Source organism: Plectropomus leopardus, chromosome 7 (assembly GCF_026936395.1).
Source record: "Plectropomus leopardus strain MGB_pleo_1.0 chromosome 7, ASM2693639v1, whole genome shotgun sequence".
Classification (NCBI taxonomy): Eukaryota; Metazoa; Chordata; class Actinopteri; order Perciformes; family Serranidae; genus Plectropomus; species Plectropomus leopardus.
Genome location: NC_142182.1, coordinates 37,787,895 through 37,807,753, shown reverse-complemented (window position 1 = coordinate 37,807,753; position 19,859 = coordinate 37,787,895). Strand labels below are relative to the sequence as shown.

General features: G+C 40.5%; 1 protein-coding gene and 1 pseudogene across 3 annotated transcripts in view; both read right to left on the bottom strand.

Annotated features, from left to right (window-relative positions):
- agbl1 (AGBL carboxypeptidase 1) overlaps positions 1-19,859 on the bottom strand; it is a 149,907-nt gene that overhangs the window by 38,668 nt on the left and 91,380 nt on the right. For all 3 annotated transcript variants that reach the window (XM_088080630.1, XM_042496838.2, XM_088080631.1), the window contains 3 exons: positions 16,975-17,062; positions 16,633-16,765; positions 1,630-1,783 (listed from right to left, as the gene is read on the bottom strand). In XM_088080630.1, coding sequence (XP_087936756.1) covers positions 1,630-1,783; positions 16,633-16,765; positions 16,975-17,062 — 375 coding nt within the window. The remainder of the gene's footprint in view (positions 1-1,629; positions 1,784-16,632; positions 16,766-16,974; positions 17,063-19,859) is intronic.
- LOC148189263 (general transcription factor II-I repeat domain-containing protein 2-like) lies at positions 5,912-12,002 on the bottom strand (annotated as a pseudogene).

Sequence of the window (19,859 nt, the reverse complement as noted above, 5' to 3'; positions counted from 1 at the left end):
GGGCTTAAGAAATGCAACAGCCACCTGGTGGCTGCTTAAAACTACAAACCAGCACAAACATGACGGTTACCAAAGTAAATCTCCATGTTCACAGCAGACACATTACAAATATTAACAAACAGTAACATTTGTATTGTCTTAAATGATTTAGCACTGCCCAAGTTCTAATCCCAGTAACGATAGCACTAAGATAGCATCATCAGCATGTAAATGTCTTTAGCTTGCAAGTTAAAGCAATAAGTTTGTGACTCAAAGAAATGTATTTTATATATAATGGTTTGATTTTATGGAATAAATAATGGCTATGCAATGCACGTTATGATTGACATTACCTGTGATGTTTCTCCGGACTACTTGGTACGCTCTTGCCCTCCATGTTTGCCTCTGGGGCATGTGCATGTGCAGTTGGAGGAATCGCGGATCGAATACTCTCCCTGCGACCTGACTGTGACCTCAGTGACGTCATTTCAGCACTTTTCATTTTGTAGCCGTAAACTTGGATTTGTGCTCACAGTGAAGACTTCACAGTCGTAGAAACGCGAGTTATATTCATAAGACTTTGCAGATTTTACACTCATACTCATACAAAAACAATACAAACTCGAACCCAGTTTCACAGACTCACGTATATGATAGCAGAATTTTGTGAAAAACAACTTTTTTGACACAGAAATTGTTAAAATTACAAATAAGAATGATTAATTATGGATACATCTTTTTGACAGCTATCTTACACCATATCATTCCAGCCTGCTCTTTTTTCTTCGAAAAATATCACCATGAAGCTCCATTCTGTGAACTATAAACAGGTGCAGACTTCACTTTGTATCACAGCTAAACAATAAAATACAGTGAGTGCTGCTAGACAGAGGAGTCAGTGACAACAACCCCGACCACATGTAAGCGTACTGTCTGTGATGGAAACATTACACAGAACTAGGGTTGAGATACTTAGGTGATATTTTTTATTCCAAAGGTACTATATCCAAAACTTTTGATAGAAATGCAGCTTTAGTGGCAGAAATCCCCAGCTGGGTCATGAGATGTATGCACTGGGGATGAATCTGGCAGTGCTCCACATTCCAGTGGACATGTTTTAGTAAATTTTAATCCTTATGAATTTAGTCTGTGCATTTCCTGGAGATAAAAGCAAGTGTATATTACAGTAAACCATTTTTAAAAAGATGTTTTAAAATGCATGCATGTGGTGAAGTCAGGCAGTCAGTTTGAATTCCTGAAATACTGATTATGTTGGGCATTGAGGAAAATGATGAGATGAAATTGCATAATGTCCAGTGTGGAATAGCAGCTACAACAGTATAGTATAGTAGTAATAGTATAATTGTATATTGTATAATGATTATCATATGGTTTTCTCCTAAATATATATTTTTTTTCATATTTCTAACAACTAAGGGTCATTGGCTTTCAATTAGTGAAAAAAAGCAAAGCCTTAGATATCTTTCTTTGTCAGGATGGCTGGCTGGTTGTCACACACTCACACACAAACACACACCTGTACACTCTGCACAGATGTCTCCCTATTTACATGACCTTCAGCACTCTCTCTGACCCTTTATCCCAATTCATCACACACATGCACACACACACATCTATACCCATACTCACGGAGCTGGTTAATGTCTCTCCAGCCCCTGCTGGCAGGACAGGCGGTGATGGTGACCAATGGACATGAGTTCCCAGCCAAAGTGCCACAAAGAATCTGATGCTGGAAAAACACCTTGCTGGGATCCACTGATTTCTTCAGCACCTGCAGATGAGCCTGACAGACACAATCAATATATGAGTACGGTCAACATGTAGGTCTTGATATGAACATGCCCATATAGTGCTGTCATGTACAGCACCATGTTTTACATTGGATTGCCTCTGCACTGCAGCACATGGCATTTGAATTTAAACTGTGTGAGATTAACTGTCCTATTAACTGAGATTATCTGACTATTCAGGTTGTTTGAAGGCATTAAATCTTATTGGACGAACAGTGTCAAACCTGTCTCCTGATGTTTAAACAATACTCGTTTGCTATATCCAATATGAAGGTAATATGATAGTGCCCAAATAATGGGTTGATAAACATCACAAGGAAAAGTTTGTAATGGAAATTCAGACTGATTTGCAGACAAACTGTTCTGCCTTCAATACCTATTTGTGGCATTTAAAGCACTATTCATGCTTACATTGTGCTTTTTAAACAACTAGAAATATTTCGTCAAGTGTCTAGGGTATTTTGAGTTGACTGTGAAGACACAACAGGAAATGAGAGAGAGAGAGAGACAGAGAAAGTGAGAGAAGTCCCTAGACAAGGCTCCAACCAGTGGCATCAGCACATTTTCATCCCAAGTCATCACATGTTGCTGCTTTGCTGAGGATTCTGCATCTACTATTATGTTCCGGGATGCCGGTACCATGACCTCAACACAATAACACGGTGAGATGATACTGCACGTGGTTATTGTTACACTTGTTGAAATGATGGGCCGCTCACTCTCAGTGCAACACATTTATTTCTTTCAGTAGAAACCTGTAGAAATACAAAAATGCAGTTTAGATCTGTAGCACTCTCGGTAGTGTATATGTGAAACTGTGTGTTTGAAAAAACAGAGAAAATTGTTGCCCACCCCCTCGCCCCTTCTTAAATTTTGAACTGCGTTAAAACTAAGATCTCAAAACAGGAGGCAACTACTTTTGTCTCATGCCTAAAATGTTAAACCACAGGGTGTTCTGAACGGATGCATTTCAATGGGTGATGTTATTTCTGTTAAGCTCAGATTTGTCAGCAGAGGGCGTTCTAAGCTTTACATTAGACTGGGCATCAGTAGCTGACGCCAGTAAAGATTAAGTGTTAGTCAGTACATGATGAGCAAGTTCAAGTGTATATGTTACTGATTCCAGGTGTCCCATCACTACATTATGAGCAGTGCATTTCTGTGCTCTTTCACATCAGGGCTTGAAGGCCATACTAAAAGAACTCCTGCCCTTTGAGACGCTGGAGCAGGTGGCTGAGCCTGATATCAGAGAAGGCCTTGAAGCTGGGAGGTCTCTATATTCCTTTCCTTTTCTGGAAAAAGATTAGGAGACAGTTGAGGAAAGCGCAGAAAACAACAGGTGGGTCCATTACAGAGAAACAGCTTTCTCCAGCACGGGAAACTTTTCGGAAGCCAGATCCTACACGTCCAACAAATGAGCCTGCAGAAGAGGCAGAAGGCAGGGCAAACTGCAAGCAGCCAGGAAAAAACAGTTTCACCAGGGCCAAAGTGCAAGGGACCATTGTCAGTCCCCATGTAGTATCAGTGTGTTTGGAGGAAGGCATTTGTCTCTAACCCCAGGATTCCACCAGCAGCATGTCCACAGCATTACAGCTGCGCCGCTTTTTTTTTTTTTTTGTGCTCCATCATCCACATGGCTCAATATCCTACCAAGAGTGTCTGTTAAGCATTTCAGGAGCAGAGCCCTGCCAGTTTATACTGTAGACCCTATGAAATGTGCTTATTTCAAAATTTTCCCTTGATTTTGAGGTCATTTTTCCTTGATTTTAGTGGTTCTACCATGGCTCTTTGTTCGGAATGAAGCCTACAGTCCTGCAGTAAATCACAGCCGATTTTCAGTTTAAAAAAAAAAAAGCTTAATAGTTGCACAGATCTGTAAAAATAAATCTAGTTATTCATTAAAAGATAGACGATTTGTGGCTGTGATTTAGTTAAAAACATATCGATCTTATCAATTATACAGATTGATAATTAATAATTCAATCATAAACAAAATAGATATTAGGTAGATAAGATTTTAACCGTGATTTTGTTAACAATACAGTGCTGATGTTAATTATGGTTGACTTTCTGTCCATTTCATATATGGTGCCTGTTATCAGGAGCATGAATTCTGCTGCTGGACACAATACAGAGGGCTGCTGGACGGAGAAGCAGCAGATGCAGCCGATGTAACGTTTTAGTCAAATTAAACGTGATCCCGAGTCTTTGCAAAGCGTTTTAATTTGAAAATTCACCAGATGAAATGGTACTTGACTTCCTGCCTAGTTTAATCTCCTCTGTGCAGCTTGACGCGGTTGCTGTCTATGTCCGGCGAAAATAGACTTGCTGCATATTTCACGTGGAGTGGAGTGGCAAGCCACAGCTGAGACATTCTGAGGTGCGCTTGGTGGAATAAAAAACATTGACTAGAATGTCTGCGATGGGCTCCAGAGGCCGTGCTGTGGCTGTAACGTGCCGGTGACGGACTCGGTGAAATTTAGGTTCTGAGCAAGTTTTGATGATAACAGATGTAGTGGAGGGCAAATGAAGTGGAGGGCAGATTGAGGTGTGATGTTGCCATGCAGATGGACAAAGAGCAAAGACTCCCCAAACTCATAGGGATCCTCAGCCACTTGCTTGGACTCCTTGTTCCTGTTCCTAGGCAACAATGTGTATGACATTCAAAGCTTAATGAGCGGTTGGTACATGGCATCATTTTGCTCAGGGACCCAAGAAATCCGAATGACAGCTCATTGTTTCGGTTCACAACAGAAAGCATCCTGTCAGTACTCAAAGGAAAACAACTTGACCCACTCTCCTGGGTCACTTACCTGCATGGTCTCCTTATTGAGAACTCCGCAGACAAAGAAGCGGAATATTTGTGTCTCTACAGGATGCTTGGGCATCCCCATCTGGATGGCTATAACACACATCAAAGGTCAGGTCAAAAGATTTTATCATTGGTTGACAACCATAGAACATGTGTAATGTTCTGTCAGATCTACATATCTGGATACACCGATGTGCACGGAGGAGTTTGGCCTGCTCTTGACATCAAGAAGAACAAAGCCCTATGGTTGTGTGCTATGCACCAACGTGGGGAGGTCCCAAGCTCAGGAGAACTTGAGGTGTATTATGGTCCATTTCTCTTCACAAAGAGACCTTGAGGTCAGAGGTCTAGGGATGGTCAAGCCTGGGAGTCAAGTGTGTAGTATACTGGAGCCAGGTTAAGAATAACATGGAATGAGGCTCCCTCCAAAAAAGGATATATTTGTGGGGTCTTGTGATTGATTACAGCAGGTGAAGAGTTGTTTTACCGAAGAATGTATTGATGCCTGAACCTATATAAGAGACTTGCATGAACTGTAAGAGAGAGAGATTCGTATTGGTCCTGAATCCTCCCACAGGCAGACCATGGTGCCTGGTGGATGCTGAACTTCGTTGTAATAAACTTATTCTTATGCAACCAAGTCGTTGACAGTGGAGGTTTCTTCATCATCTACACATCATTGCTATTTAATAAACAACAAACTAAAGAGAGTTCATGCACATCAACTGGCAAAAGAGCCAGGAAGTCTTGCTGGAAGAGGACACAAGTATGTACATGAAAGATAAGGCCATATCTTCAAGACCTCTTGAGGGTTTAGAAACATCGGACCCAGCTGAGTTTCATCTTGTCAGTGTGGCTGACAAAGGTGGTGTATGCAAGCATTGCCAAGATCCTGTGAACCAGATCACTGATCATTCCTGCCAACTCTGAGCTCTGTGGCTCTTTTGTGCACAATACATTGATTTGAATACCTTATACAGGGTCAGAAAACAACGAAAGATCAACGTTGTCTTTACTTCTCTCCTCTGGATTAAGCCATGCGGCAAAAAGTGCAATAAGGGTGAGCATGGTATTCATCTGGATTTTTGGAACTACAGATCTGAGTTGAGAACTTGCAAGACATTTCTAACAATGTTGTGCTAATTTTACCAAAATATGTTACACTTGTTCAAATGATGGGCCGCTCACTCTCGGTGGAAAACATTTATTTATTTTGGTAGAAACCTGTAGAAACATAGAAAAGCGCAGTCTAGATCCGAAGCACTCTCAGTAGTGTATAAACTTGAACTCACTTATCAGGTACTAACTAGCACTACTTTAAACTCCTACCTCATACTCTCTGACCCTTCAGCAAACAACATAAACAACAATTTATTTATTATTATTATTTATTCATATAAATTCATGTGCAGTGCTCCAGACACGTTACTTCTGATACAGTACACAATCCTCTCTCACACATTAACTTGCCAAAATACCCATGCTCAGTACTCAAATACATCTCTACCTTACTTTCACAGAGTTTACAAATAAGTAATGGCATGTGACAGTAGCTATAAAAAATAGTCACCTTTAAAGTGCCAAATTACTCCTTTAACAAATAAACAAGTAATGCATACTTTATGAACATGAAAACCATGAAATAAACATCTCAATATATTCACAGGACTCCAGCCAAAGTGACTTAATGAACCTAACTTATTAACCTTCAGCGTTTTTATCCATATATTTTTTTAAACATCTATGAATTACTCTTATGAACTAACAATATCTACTTTAACTTATTTTTAACCCAGGATCAATTATTGTATTTATCTTGCACTATTCTAACATAGTTGACAATAAAACTACTTAAACAAGGAGTCTGGAACACACTGTCCTCCTCAAGAACCTGCGGAATGCTCCTTTTACTCTATAAAATGCAGAATAAAGACAAACAGTGGCATAAGCATTTAGAAGAAATTAGTATGAACGTGTTAAGGCCTATATATGTTAGCTTAGCCTGCTTGACATTTCACATGGCCAATCCGTGTTTCTAACCATTTACCTGGTTTATCATGTGTCACACTGTTTGTTTTCATATTTAAGTCTTAACTATATGTGTCTCTGAACATTCATTTCACTCACTTTAGCTTACACAGAGAGTTACTAGCTTTGTGTTTAGCTACCGGAGTTGTCTCTATCGACGCCTGCCATCTTAGATGCGAATGTGGGGCGGCACACATGCACACTTTTAACCACTGTCAAATTCAATGGTTTTCACTGTCACAGTTACAAACTTATGCTCGGCTAACACATCCTACTGCCAGGGTGTTCATTAGAGTCAGCTTACCTGTAGAAACATACAAAAATGCAGTTTAGATCCAGAGTGCTGTCAGTAGTGTATACACTTGAACTCGCTCATCACGTACTGACTAGCACATCCTCTTTACTAGCCTAGTCTCCTGTAAAGCTTTGAGTGCCCTCTGCTGACAAAGCTGAGTTTAACAGAAATAACATCACCCATACAAATGCATTCACTCAGAACACCCTGTGTTAATACATTTTTGTAATGGTTTGGTTTTGTGCTGTGTGTGTTTTTTTCTTGTTGTTCTGTTGTCTGTTTCTCTCTCTCGCGCTCTTTCTTGCAGTGCTTGTGTTTGGCAGGGGGCGTGGTTTGCTCTTCCCACTGTAGCTGACCAGACACACCTGTCTTTGTTCATCTATACAAGCCCTACTATAAGCCTGGTCTCAACCTCACTTTGATGCCGAAGAATTCCATCTTGTATGGTAGTACTTCATGTATGCTCTCAGTGCATTTGTTTGTGTGTGTTTTTGTGATTGCTCGACTAATACCAGTGTTTTTTGTGCTCAGGTCTCTAGTGTGTCTTAGCCATCATCAGACTGCCGTTTCCTGTGTTAATTCATGTGTTTATCATTTTGCCATCTCCACTGAACACTTGGAAGCCAGCCAGCTCCCTGTCTCCTCTGCCTTCCATCTTGCTTTTTGTTTTTGCCTGTGCAAATAAACTCTGTTACCTTGTGCTACCTAAATCTGTCTCTGCTTTGGGGTCCAACCATACACCAACTGTAAAAGAATTATTCGTCCAGTATGAACTCCACAGACACTCAGAGGCTAAAGCTCTTTAGGCTCTGTCCACTAAAGGCACTCAAGTGGGACAATGTGAAAGAGCACTACAAGAGATCATGGATGCTCTCAATACTCTCACTGCCAGCGTGATTCAACTCAATGGCCACACAGACCAGCTACCCACTCAACTGGCTTCCACAGCTGCTCCTGCTCCATCTGTTACTGCTTAAACTCCTGCTGCTGCTCTCTCCAGCCTTCCAGCCCAGCCAACCCTGTGAACCCTTCATCTCTACACCTGTCAGATATTCAGGTAGTTTACGGACATGTAGCCAGTTTCTTCACCATTGCTCTCTTGTTCTTTGACAGAAACCTTCTACTTATGCCTCTGATGATGCTAAAGTCATTTTCATTCATAATGAGTTTATTATCTGAGAAGGCTTTGGCATGGCAATAGCTATGGCTTACAGTAGCTCACCAATTTGTCTCTCATTTCAGTCTTTTACTGAAGAAATGCTAAGAGTTTTTGATCACCCACTATATCCCCGTATGGCTGAGGCTTTTGCAGCGGCACAGATTTGAGTCTGGCCTGTAGCACTTTGCCGCATGTCATTCCCCCTTCTCTCTCCCACCTCTCCTGTCCATCTTACACTGTCCTGACAATAAAGGGAAAGCTGGGTGACTCCTGATCCAAATGGTGTGTACACTAAATCCTCTTAACTTCTAATTTAAAATTAAAAAAATATATATAACAAAATAGTTTTTAAATCAAAATAAAAATTAAACAGTTTTCAATGTCTTTAAAAAACAAATTCCCATGTGCCTGCAGCTGATGTTTTGACCCTAGTGGGTCTTCTTCAGGCCTAAGGCACACTAAAAGTGTAAGAAAAAGAAAAAACAGCGGTCTGTTGTAGCTGGTTAAAGAGATGTTTTCCCTTCAAAGGTCTGATTAAGAGTGAGCTTGTCTGAAGGCGGGTCATTTTCTACTCCCCAGTCTCTGTACGTTCCACTTTCACTTTCCATATTCATGTTTCTGTTTTTTTTAACCTTGTAATAACCAAACACTATATTGCACTTGTTTTTTAGCCCTTATACCAATGAATGCAACCCAACCCTAATTAATTTATTCCTCCTCATGTGTTATATAGCCAAATGTGATTTTAACTAAATTTTAATATTTTTGTCCCTGATATCACCATTTGTTAATCCATGTAATTATTACTTTAGTGTTTTTAATCAGTGTATTTATTGTAAATTATTGCCCAAATATTCCCAAATCCCCTTGTTGTGCATTTATTAGTAAATATATTTATTTTTGGAGGGTGTTACATTTGTTAAAGATTCTAAACCATGTGAGTGTGGTTGAGATTAGTTTTAGGGAAGGAAGGTTTTGGTTAGGGCAGTGGATGGGGAAGGTTATGGTAAGGGTAGGGAGTAAGGAAAATTGGTATTAGGAAGGGAATATAGATGGTTGTGGTTAGGAAGGATTTGGGTTACATTAGTGACATCTCATGTTCAAACCTAATGTCTCTTTTGTGCCCAAAGAATAAATTAACTTCCTTTCGAGATCTTTCTTTCAACACCAGACCAAGTCGAACTCCTTTGAAATCCAGCCACTCTAACAGAATCCCAGCCATGTAACAAAACATGTTTGACCAGAGGAATATTCATTTCCCTCTTATTCCTGATATTGTATCTGTGTTGTATTGTGGAGATCAAGTTTTTTGTGTATTCTATATACTGTGTTCCACATTTGGAATAGAAAATAACATACACACAGTTTGAAGATGGTGGACTAAAGTGTTGTGGTATTTTGAAAATTGTTTTCTCAACCTTAATCTGCAAAATCGATTTTCCAGCATGTTAGGTTACTCTTGTTGGAATGGTTTTAATTTGGCCCTGATCAAGATGTATTTCAAATCCTTGTTTCTCCTGTAGGCCGACATTACTAATTTGGAATTACATCATGCTTTGCATGAGGTTTTCAAAATTAGTTTTCAACTTTCCAGAAAGCATTCGTCTGGCTGATGAAAATTAAGTAATTCTTGGAATCAATTCCCTGTAATCCTAGTCTTTCCATTTTCAGGCAGTGTCTCAAAAAAGACCTTGAATATCCTCTCTCCTGTAACACTCTAAAAATAATTCTCACTGCTTCCTTGAAATCCATTTGTTGGTTGCAAATCCGACTAAACCGCATCAATTGTGATTTGACTATCCCTCTTAACATATGTCAGGGGTGTCCAAACTTTTTTCACTGAGAGCCACATACAGAAAAAATATATGAAAGGCTGGGCCACTCACTAGAGGTGAGGTATTTTGCCTCACCTCTAGTGTATTAAAGTTAACAAAATCAATCAAATGTAGATTAATACCCATTAATGGGTATTTCGTTTATTTTGTTATAAAAAAAAAGGGGGAGGGGGGTTGGCAGCTCATTCTCAAAACAGCAGGAAAAAAAGGGGACAAGGGGATGGGTATATTTAAGCTAATTATGCAAATATGTTATTGGGGATGTTAACAAATCAACTAAAGTTTGTTAGAAAATGTTACTTAAATGTTAAAACTTTAATTGACTGAATTTATTAAGTAATTGGGCTTGTGAACACATGAATACAGTGTAACATATTTTTAACTCACCTATAATGGGAACAGTGCTGCACTTAGTGGGAGCAGTGTTGCTGCGCTTGGACTGAAGGATGGCTGGCAGACCAAGAGTAAGTTTGGTGGCTGAGATGCGAAGGACATCATAGAGATGGCTGTTGGACATTTTGGTTCTCAGTCTGCTTTTGTCCAGAGTTACCAGAGAAAATGTTTGCTCACATATGTACATTGAGCCGAACAGACTCATAATTCTTTTTGCTTGGCAACGCATCAGAGGAAACTTGGCTTTTTCCAAGTTCTGGTAGAAATTGGGTAGGGAGAAAAGCTGATGCTGATTCTTCAAAGAATCATCACACTGCATTTGAATAAGTTCTTATTGCAGACTCTCTTCCAATTCTTCTGCATCCATCAGGAAGGGGGTCAAGAACAGCTGGATTTCTTTCTCAATGACCAAAAAATATTGGAAGCACTGACTGAATTCTGTCATAAGAGATGTGATGACAGACACATATTTCCCCTTTTGATTTCAGACAGCATGAGAAAGTGTGCAACATTGAAGTTGCTTAGTTGTGTCTCAAAGAAACGTAGCTTCGCATGGAATACTTTCATGTGTGCGTAAAGTTGTGGTACAAGCTGGTCTTTGCCTCGCAAGTTCTTGTTCAGTGTGTTGAGATGATCAGTAAAACTAGAAGTGCCAGGTCTACCAGCCATAGAGGATCACTCAATTCACAAAGGGGTGGGTACCTCTCTTTCAAAACTGGTCAATTTCTGATCTTAGGGAATAAAACCTAGATGCACAGAGCCGTGACAGAGCCAGCACACATTAGAATGATAGGTAGGTCCCCGTATTAAGCATCAACATCAAATAAGAAAGCTTTAAATTGTCTGTGGTGGAGCCCTCATGCTCGAATTATGTTGATAGTTTTCACAACTGTGTACAACACATCGCCAAGCTGGATTGTCTTGGCACAGAGGGCTTCTTGGTGGATGATGCAGTGCATTTTAATAGCCTCGCATCCACTCTCTTGCACCGTGGCACACACCATAGAGGCCATTCCTTTGCGCTCGCCTGTCATAGCTGGAGCCCCATCGGTTGTAACTCCACACAGCTTGTCCCATTTAAGTCCCATCTTGTCAATTGCATATGACACAGCTTCAAACATGTCCTTACCCATGAATGTGTCCTTGAGACTTCTAAGATCAAGCAGCTTCTCCGTAATGCAAAAGGTATCATCAACTCCACGCAAAAGAATTAACAGCTGTGCGTCGTCTGTAGCATCTGTGCTCTCATCACATGCATTGGAGTAAAAATTAAAAGCACAAGCTTTTATGTGACACTTGATGCTTTCAGTTAGCTGACAAGCCTTTCAATTCGCCACACAATTGTGTTTCTGGACATGCTCATATTGTTGAATTCCTGCTTCTTTTCTGGGCACATTATTCCTGTGACTTTAGTGAGGCACTGTTTTATAAAGTCACCATCTGAGAAAGGTTTCCCGTGTCACGCTATGAGTTGAGCTACCTCATATCTGGCTATTGTGGCATTTTCTTGTGTTTTGTTAGCACGGAAAAAAATACTATTGTTGAGCTGGCAGGCTAGCTGCCATTTGTCTAACTTACTCTTCTTGCTCTCTTCACATTAAACTCTTTCATCACTGCAACACTTTCATTGCAAATCAAACAGACACACTTCCCCTTGACTTCTCTGAAAAAAATATTCATTTTCCCACCTTGTCTGAACTTTTCTGCACTAACTTGCTGTCTTGTGTTTCTTTGGTTCTGCAATTTTTTGTCATCAGTGGCAAAGTTTTTCTTTGCTTAATTTTGTTTTGCAGAGAAACTGCCTTGTGTAGACAGTAGCTCCATCTAGTGGTAAAACTAAGAAGTACAATACACTCAAGTGCAAGTTTGATGTGTGGGCCATACTATATTTATAGAATTTGCTTTATAGAAATTGACCGTGGGCCGCTGTTGGCCTGCGGGCCGTAGTTTGGACACTCCTGACTTATGCCTAGTATGAAAGCTTGTTTTAAACAGTAAGGCATGTGTATCCATATTTTTGAAATGTACTTCAATATCCAATTTTTGGCTATGTTCAAATGCTGGTCCTTTATACACAGTTGTGTCCAAAAAGTCCATAGAATGTTGATCAATTTCTTATTTGACCTTAATTGAAGGATCATGTGAATTTAACAGCAAATTCCTCAAATTTGTCTCTCAACCCCATCCAAATAACCCAAATGTCGTCTAAATATTGCAAAATTAATTGGTTTCTTTTGGCATTTTGCCAAGACTTCCTCTTCCCAATTGGCCATTAAACACAAAATCATTTTTGGGTCAAATTGATCTCCAAAAGCTGTAACAATTCTTCATCGGGCTTGTTCATATCAGGATATTTTAGGAATATTTTCTATTTTTATTTTTATACTCAATGTCACTCAATTGCTGATTCACTAAAAACACATATTTCTCCCTATTTAAGATAACTGACGCACTTATCTTATCTGTGGGCTTAATAATTATTTGTTTAATATACACAAGTTCCCGAAGTGCTTTTACCTCCTCGTGATAAATTGTACATTTCTTTGCAAGGTTTGTAATGTATCTTAAAATCCTCCAAATCTTTTTCTACCTAAAGTTTAATTTCTGGCAGTAAAGTTTTTAACAGTGGCCTCCATGTTGAGGTTCCTGTGGGTACATTTTGTTTTATGGAAATATGTCACTAATTCAATTTTACAGTGGTAATTTTGAATGTCCAATTTAAGTTGTGCCTTTTGTTTTCTACTTGTATCGAGTGTTGGATCAAATGTTAATCCCCAGTTTAAAAGCTCCCATTGTGGTTTGAATAACCTGAAGTTTTTGACTAAAACTATAATATTTTAAGCCACAAAGTTTTGTTATCCCTTGTCTCCCTCCTGTTATAGGCTTAGCGGAGGTCAAAGTTTAAACACAAAACCCAATGTGCCAGGATGGCTCTTGCTGTTTCCCTAGTCCAGTGTGCTTTTTCTTTTTTCCGTATGGTGTTTGTGAGAGCAGGGTATACAGTATGTTTCTGACCATGTGACTGTCAAAAATCTGCTAGGAGTAGCAGTAGCTTGCTCTGCCTTGGACAAGGAGGGGGGGAAATTTACTAGGAACCCAGATTTCTGTGTAGGGAAATTTGTTCTTTGCAGCCCTAACTTCAGCTTGCATCTGTTTAAAAAATGTCTCTCTCGCTTTCTATGACCTGCAGTTGAGACCAAATGACAGCCCCACTTTCTCCACAATCAAATGACTTGACGCCTTAGCCATCAGTGTCTGAGCATGGTGGAAGTTGGCCCCCAGGTAGCTGTCAGTCTGCAGGTCCCGGTTTAATACACCGGAATCATACACAGACTGGAGTCCCCAACAATGAGCCATGTCTTTCTCACACTCAAGCCCCAGTCAATCATTTTACACTTGGTATTAACATGTCTTTCTACCATTACCCTGAAAGGTTGTGGTTTTAGAGTGAATGTTTGTGCAACTGGTGTGTCCTCTTGGGACAAATGGTAGTGGAATCCCCTCCCTGGTGGACCTGGACCTCAATGCCCTGCTCAGCAGGTCCCTGCACACCTATCCTCCTTCTCCTTATCTTTCCATCACATGTCTGGATTCATATCTGCACCCTGAGCGATCCCTGTCTGTCACTGAGAGCCCTTGTTAAATTCTTCAATACCAAGAAGGGAACTGTCTTCTGTCACAACACAATAATCTGGTTCTCTCACCCTGCTTTCCTTTTTACGCTCCTGGGGGGACACCGCCCGTGAACACCAGGCCCAGCACCTTGGCTGACCTGATCGGTCATTGTGGCCACTGTTTGGCTTCTCTCGTGTGGTATGTGGGAATGTTTTGTGGGTCTGTCACATGGTGTTGATGCCTGTTGTTGTGTATGTGGAGACCCTTGTGGGACCTGTGTGTGTTCTGTAGGCCATCTTGTGGAGCTGCCACCCCTTGCTGTCTGTGTCCCTATTTAGGTCTCCTGGACATTGTCAGTGTCTTTGCATGGTCAATAACCTCTGGGTTATATGGGGCAAGTTCCTCTGGGCCCATCTCGTGGCCACCTCAAAGGCCGGTCTCTAATCCGGGACCTGAGCTTTGGAAAGATCCTCTGACATGATCTTTAGACCTGCTGTGTAATGATCTCCCAGAATCACCAAGGTATTGTAACCCCAGTTTTTCGCATAACCCCTTATTAGATCTACTGTCTGTGCCATAGGGGATGCCGGTTTAGTCATTGAGGCCAAAACCTCCACCATACGGGAAATCATTTGTGGTTCAGCTTTTCACCGTTTTGGGGCAACATTCTGAATGTGTCCAAACTCAGGGTCAGTTGATTGCTGTCTAAACTGTTTGAAACTCCTAGGTCGCAAAGGAAACAGGGGAAGAAATCTGGGATTGTTTTGGTGTACAATCGACGCATAAGAACGAGATTGGGGACCGAAGTAACGGGTTGACCCCGAGGGAGGCACTGGCTGGTTAGGGAACGGGAACTGAGCCCGTCCCACAAAGGTATGGGAGGTGCGCGGGCCTTCCCCTGTTCCTTCCCATAACCACCTCCCTGGGCGCACTGACAGAAGTGATTATATCCCCTCCCATAGTGTACCTCTGTCCACTCCTCATCCTCGAACCTCCCCATGTTTGTGGGTGTCGGTCATTGTGTGTTTTAGATGTGCTTTGTTATTTATTGATAAGTTATGTGCTTGCTATTTATTATGTAGAAGGTATGAAATGTAATTATGAATTATGAAATTTATGTACATAAAATGTTAATACAAAATATCTCAACCCACATGAAATGACTTTGACCCCTGACAAGATTTTCTATTAACACTGTTGCAGTGGATTTTTATTTTTTAGTCTAAGAATATCTGTTCATCCGGCCTGATGAAAGAAGCATGTCAGCTTTGTGTTCACTTTATGATGTCTATTGTTACATTCATCTGGTTGCAAACATGACAATGTAAGGCTGGAGAGAAGTCAGAGTTATCAGAATTACCAAATTGTTTGCAGGAGCTCAGCATAATGAGCAATGTCCCCTGACCACCACACTGATTTTCTGATTACATTTACATATCAGCATTGTTGTCCTGAGTCTGTGTGACAGATATCCATCCGTCCATAATCGGTAACCACTTATTCTTTTCAGGGTGGCACGGGAGACTGGAGCCTATCCATGCTGACATTGAGCAAGAGCCGGGGTACACTCTGGAAATGTCAGCAGACTATCCAGAAGCTTCATCTATGAATCAGTCTATGTGGGCTGATTCATTCATATATGAATTAGTCCACTAACTTTTCAAGTATAGAATAAGATGAAATGAAGGCCAATTCCTGGGCCTGCAGACCACAGCCTTACTTTTAACCAGGTTGATCATGATGGTAACCTTTTCTGCACAGATTGAACCTGTCCTATCATATCATTGGAATAAATGAGTGGTCATTTCTACTTGATCCTGAGAGGGACAAAAGTATTGAGTATATTGTATGGTCACAAGATCGAGAGCAATACCATAGATAGATATGTGTAGTTTAGCTTTAAATCATGGCTCCAAACCAACAGAGAGATTATTGTTTACCATTCTAACAGCCTAACAAACAACATTTGATGTTGCCTATTAACCATTTGAAACCTGGGCAAATTAATGACCCAGAAATTAGCAAGAAATTAGTAAAACAAAATTGCAAGGAAATTACCTAAAAAATTGACAAATAAACAGCCAAAACCAAATTAACCAAATTGATTTTAAAAAAGGGGGGATTAAAGTAAAGTTAAAAAGAAAATGGAAGAAAGGGGAAAAAGGAAATAACTTTAAAAAATTGCTTGAAAATTATAATAGTACTGAAAAAATAATTTTAAATGTATAATTATAATAAGTAGAAACATAGTTGTTTGGGCATTTTTCCCTACCTTTTTTAAAAGCTATTTTTCACCATGCTTTTGAAAAAATTCAAATCAATTTGCTCAGTTTCCAATGGTTTAAATACTTGTGAAATGCATCTGAATAAAGAGTAAGAAAAGTGATGTTGCTCCAGGTTTCAAAGTTCAAACTTTGCTTTTTGCTCATATTAGCTCTACTTAGTCATGGTTTTGGTTCTGTGCGTCCATATTGCTCCATGTTATAAAATAATAACAGTAACTGCACAAGAATGTGGAAATGTCTCAGACAATATCTACTGAAGTGTTAACCATTCAGTGTTTGATGAAGGTGACAAATCCCAACCACAAACTTTTCCATTATATAATAATACTCATGTGTAAAGGTGCTCGACTCCAATCACACATAAAGCAGATGAAAAGTCACTGAATTTGACAGCTTACACGAGGAATGACTCCTAAATACCTTCAGAGCAGAGTACGTGTAGGGATAATGGTAGGCCAGGTAGCACACGTCCTCATTGTGTTTGAAGCTGATGGTGAAGGTCAGGGTGTAAAAGGTTGCTTTCCTTCTGCCTTGAGCTGGACAAAAGTGGTTTCTGGAGAGAAGAGTTTAAATATCAGTTATATCATGTGTAGGGATAAGATAAGTTGCCTTCCTAAGGTTTTTACTTTCCATAAAATCATCTATTTCCAAGGACGGAGTCCCAGCAGTCTGATAAAGCCTCTGTGATTGGTTTGCCAGCATCTCTTTTTAAAGTATTGCTATTGCTACAAAACACATTATATCTGTGCATTTCATTCATACCTGAAATAACAAATTTCAGTCCCAGTCCTGACCCAGTGTGGTCTACCTTCCAGAGCTTCCCTTACTGAGTACAGCACCGGCTGCATTCCTGTATTGCGCGCACACACACACACACACACACACACACACACACACACACACAGTGACAGTCAGCCACATGAAACAGATTTAGTGTCACAACAGTAATACTGGTGAAATGGCCTATAGAGCTGCTCCTGTGCTGGCTGTGGCTGACATATGCCTTGTAATGTTAAAGGGTTCTCCTCTGATGTACAACGTTTTTTTTTTTTGTTTTTTTTTAATGATCAATTCCATAGCATGGACCAATGTTACATACCATAGTAGCGCACAGTAGAGCATAAGCTGATTCTCCCTGGACAGGCGACATAAAATATAAAAACCAGACAAAACTACACATGCAAAATGGCACAAAACAGCATAAAACAAATCAAACAATAAAATGACCCAACACATAAAAGTACCATATCATCAATTTTTTAGAAAGGCTGTGACTTGAGTTTAAGATGTTCTACCATAAAGGTAGACAACCTCCCACATGTAGATCCCCCAGAGCAACTCACTCCCTCATGGAGGCTGAAACTTTCTGACCATCAGCCACGTGATCACATGTCCCCTTTGAGTACAATGCATGCTGAATGGAGTGCCAGGGATGGATTAGACATGCAAAAAAGATTATTTTCCTGGTGAATTACAAGAGATGACATGGCATGTGAATATGTTAAGTATGAGACGAAGATATGCGTTTTGTACTTGTGTCCTGTTTATGTGAGCCAGCCACAAGAAACATCTCAGTCTCGCCATCCAACTGATTGTTGATGGGGTTTGAGCTGGTTATCATGCTTTATCCTTCTCTGTAAGTTGGGTCATGTGCCAAATAAAACAAATCCGGTAAAAAGCTAGAGTATATTTTATGGTTAGGGCATGTTGTTTTTTTTTTTGAAAAGGGTAAAAAGATAATTTTGTTTTGGACTCTGTGGCTCTTAGACTGAGTATAACATAAGAAATGTGTGTTTACATTTTGTATCTGCAGTGATGCATTCATTCCGCTGGACCACTGTGGTGAAGAAGGAGCTGAGCCTGAAGGCGATGCTCTCGATTTTACCAGTCCATCTTTGTTCCCACCCTCACATATGGTCATGAGCTCTGGGTAGTGACCAAAAGATGAGATCGCGGATACAAGCAGGGCAAAATGAGTTTCCTCTGGAGTGTGTCTGGGCTCAGCCTCAGAGATAGGGTTAGGAGCTCAGACTGGAGGAAGCTCGGAGCAGAGCCGCTGCTTCTTCGCGTTGAAAGGGGTCAGTTGAGGTGGTTTGGGCATCTGATCAGGATGCCTCCTGGGCGCCTCCCTTTACAGGTGTTTTAAGTCCTTGACAGGAGGCCCCAGGGCAGACCAAGAACACGCAGGAGGGATTATATATCTCGTCTGGCCTGGGATCGCCTTGGGGTCCCCCAGAAGGAGCTAGAAAGTGTTGCTGGGGAGACAGATGTCTGAAATATTCTAAGCGGAAGAAAATGGATGGATGGATGGATGGATTGTGTATAATTAATTATCAATACAGACGTGAAGATAAGTGCTGTGTGCCAGTGCTCTCATCCCTCTCCCCTCACTGTTTTCCCTGGTCATGGTCACAAGCTACGATAAGAGGGGGAAATAACATAAATGAATCAAATTAAGATCATGTTTTTTTTTTTCCCCTGTTTATTGCTCGTGTTTTTGGTATGTCAGCCCTGTAAAGACAGTACATTCAATGGCTGGTATAAAAGTCTGGTAAGATACAAATATAAAGTACCTTGTTCCAACCCTGTCTCCTTGAATTTGCTACTATCAGTACTATTTTGAATGCCCCACATCACATTTCTGGTGTCAGAATGTCACATGACACCACCAACATTCCTGGCCTCATATGTGTAAAATCCAGAAAGATCTCTGGCAAGAAACTTTGAGACATAATCTATAACCTTATGTGCAATATTCAAAGATATGACTCAGATGTGACTGTTGATACACAACATTTATGACTAATGTCCAGATTTTGCAGCTATATTTTGAATGCAACACAAATTGAATATCTTGTAACTGGAAGTGAATGGACCTGCAATTGTGTATCGCTTTTCTAGTCATTGAACCACTGAAAGCGTTTTCACACTACAAATCACATTCATCCATTCACGCAAACATTCACACGATGTTGGCTGAGGCTACCATACATGGTGCGACCTGCTCCTCAGTTTTAAATATTTGTACACACTCACACACAGGAATTTGGGGTTCAATATCTTGCCCGAGGATACATACTTCAACATGTAGATTACAAGGGGAAGGGGATTGTACCCGAGACCAGGATATGGATATTTCAGGATATGATTCTAGTCTGATCAAAATTACTGGAAATGCTTTGTGGTATAAACACGTTCCTGGACATTGTTTTTAACCATACCACAAATTTTGACTTGGTATTATCTCCCACAAAGTGCACAGCAATTGATAGGATATGCACTGTATCTAATCATATTAGTTAAATATAACATTAGCTAATGTAATATCTGCACACTATAGCTGTGTCCCAATTCAGGGTCTGCATCCTTCGGAGGACCCAGCCTACGCAGCCTTCGGAGGCGACTCCTTCGGAGGCACCTCTGAAGGCTGCATTAACGGTTGTTAATTGGGACAGTCTAGCCTTCGGAGGATTTCCTGGTTGCGTCACCAGATGTTCCCGCCCTTACCCCCACATCAGCTGATTCCTGCTGTCAAGGCCAGAGAGAGAGAGAGAGAGAGGGGGGACACTAAAGCAAAGAAATTATTGTATTTTTAAAATTGACTTTTTATTTAAATTTTGCTGGAGGAGGAGGACAAGCGCCTCTGT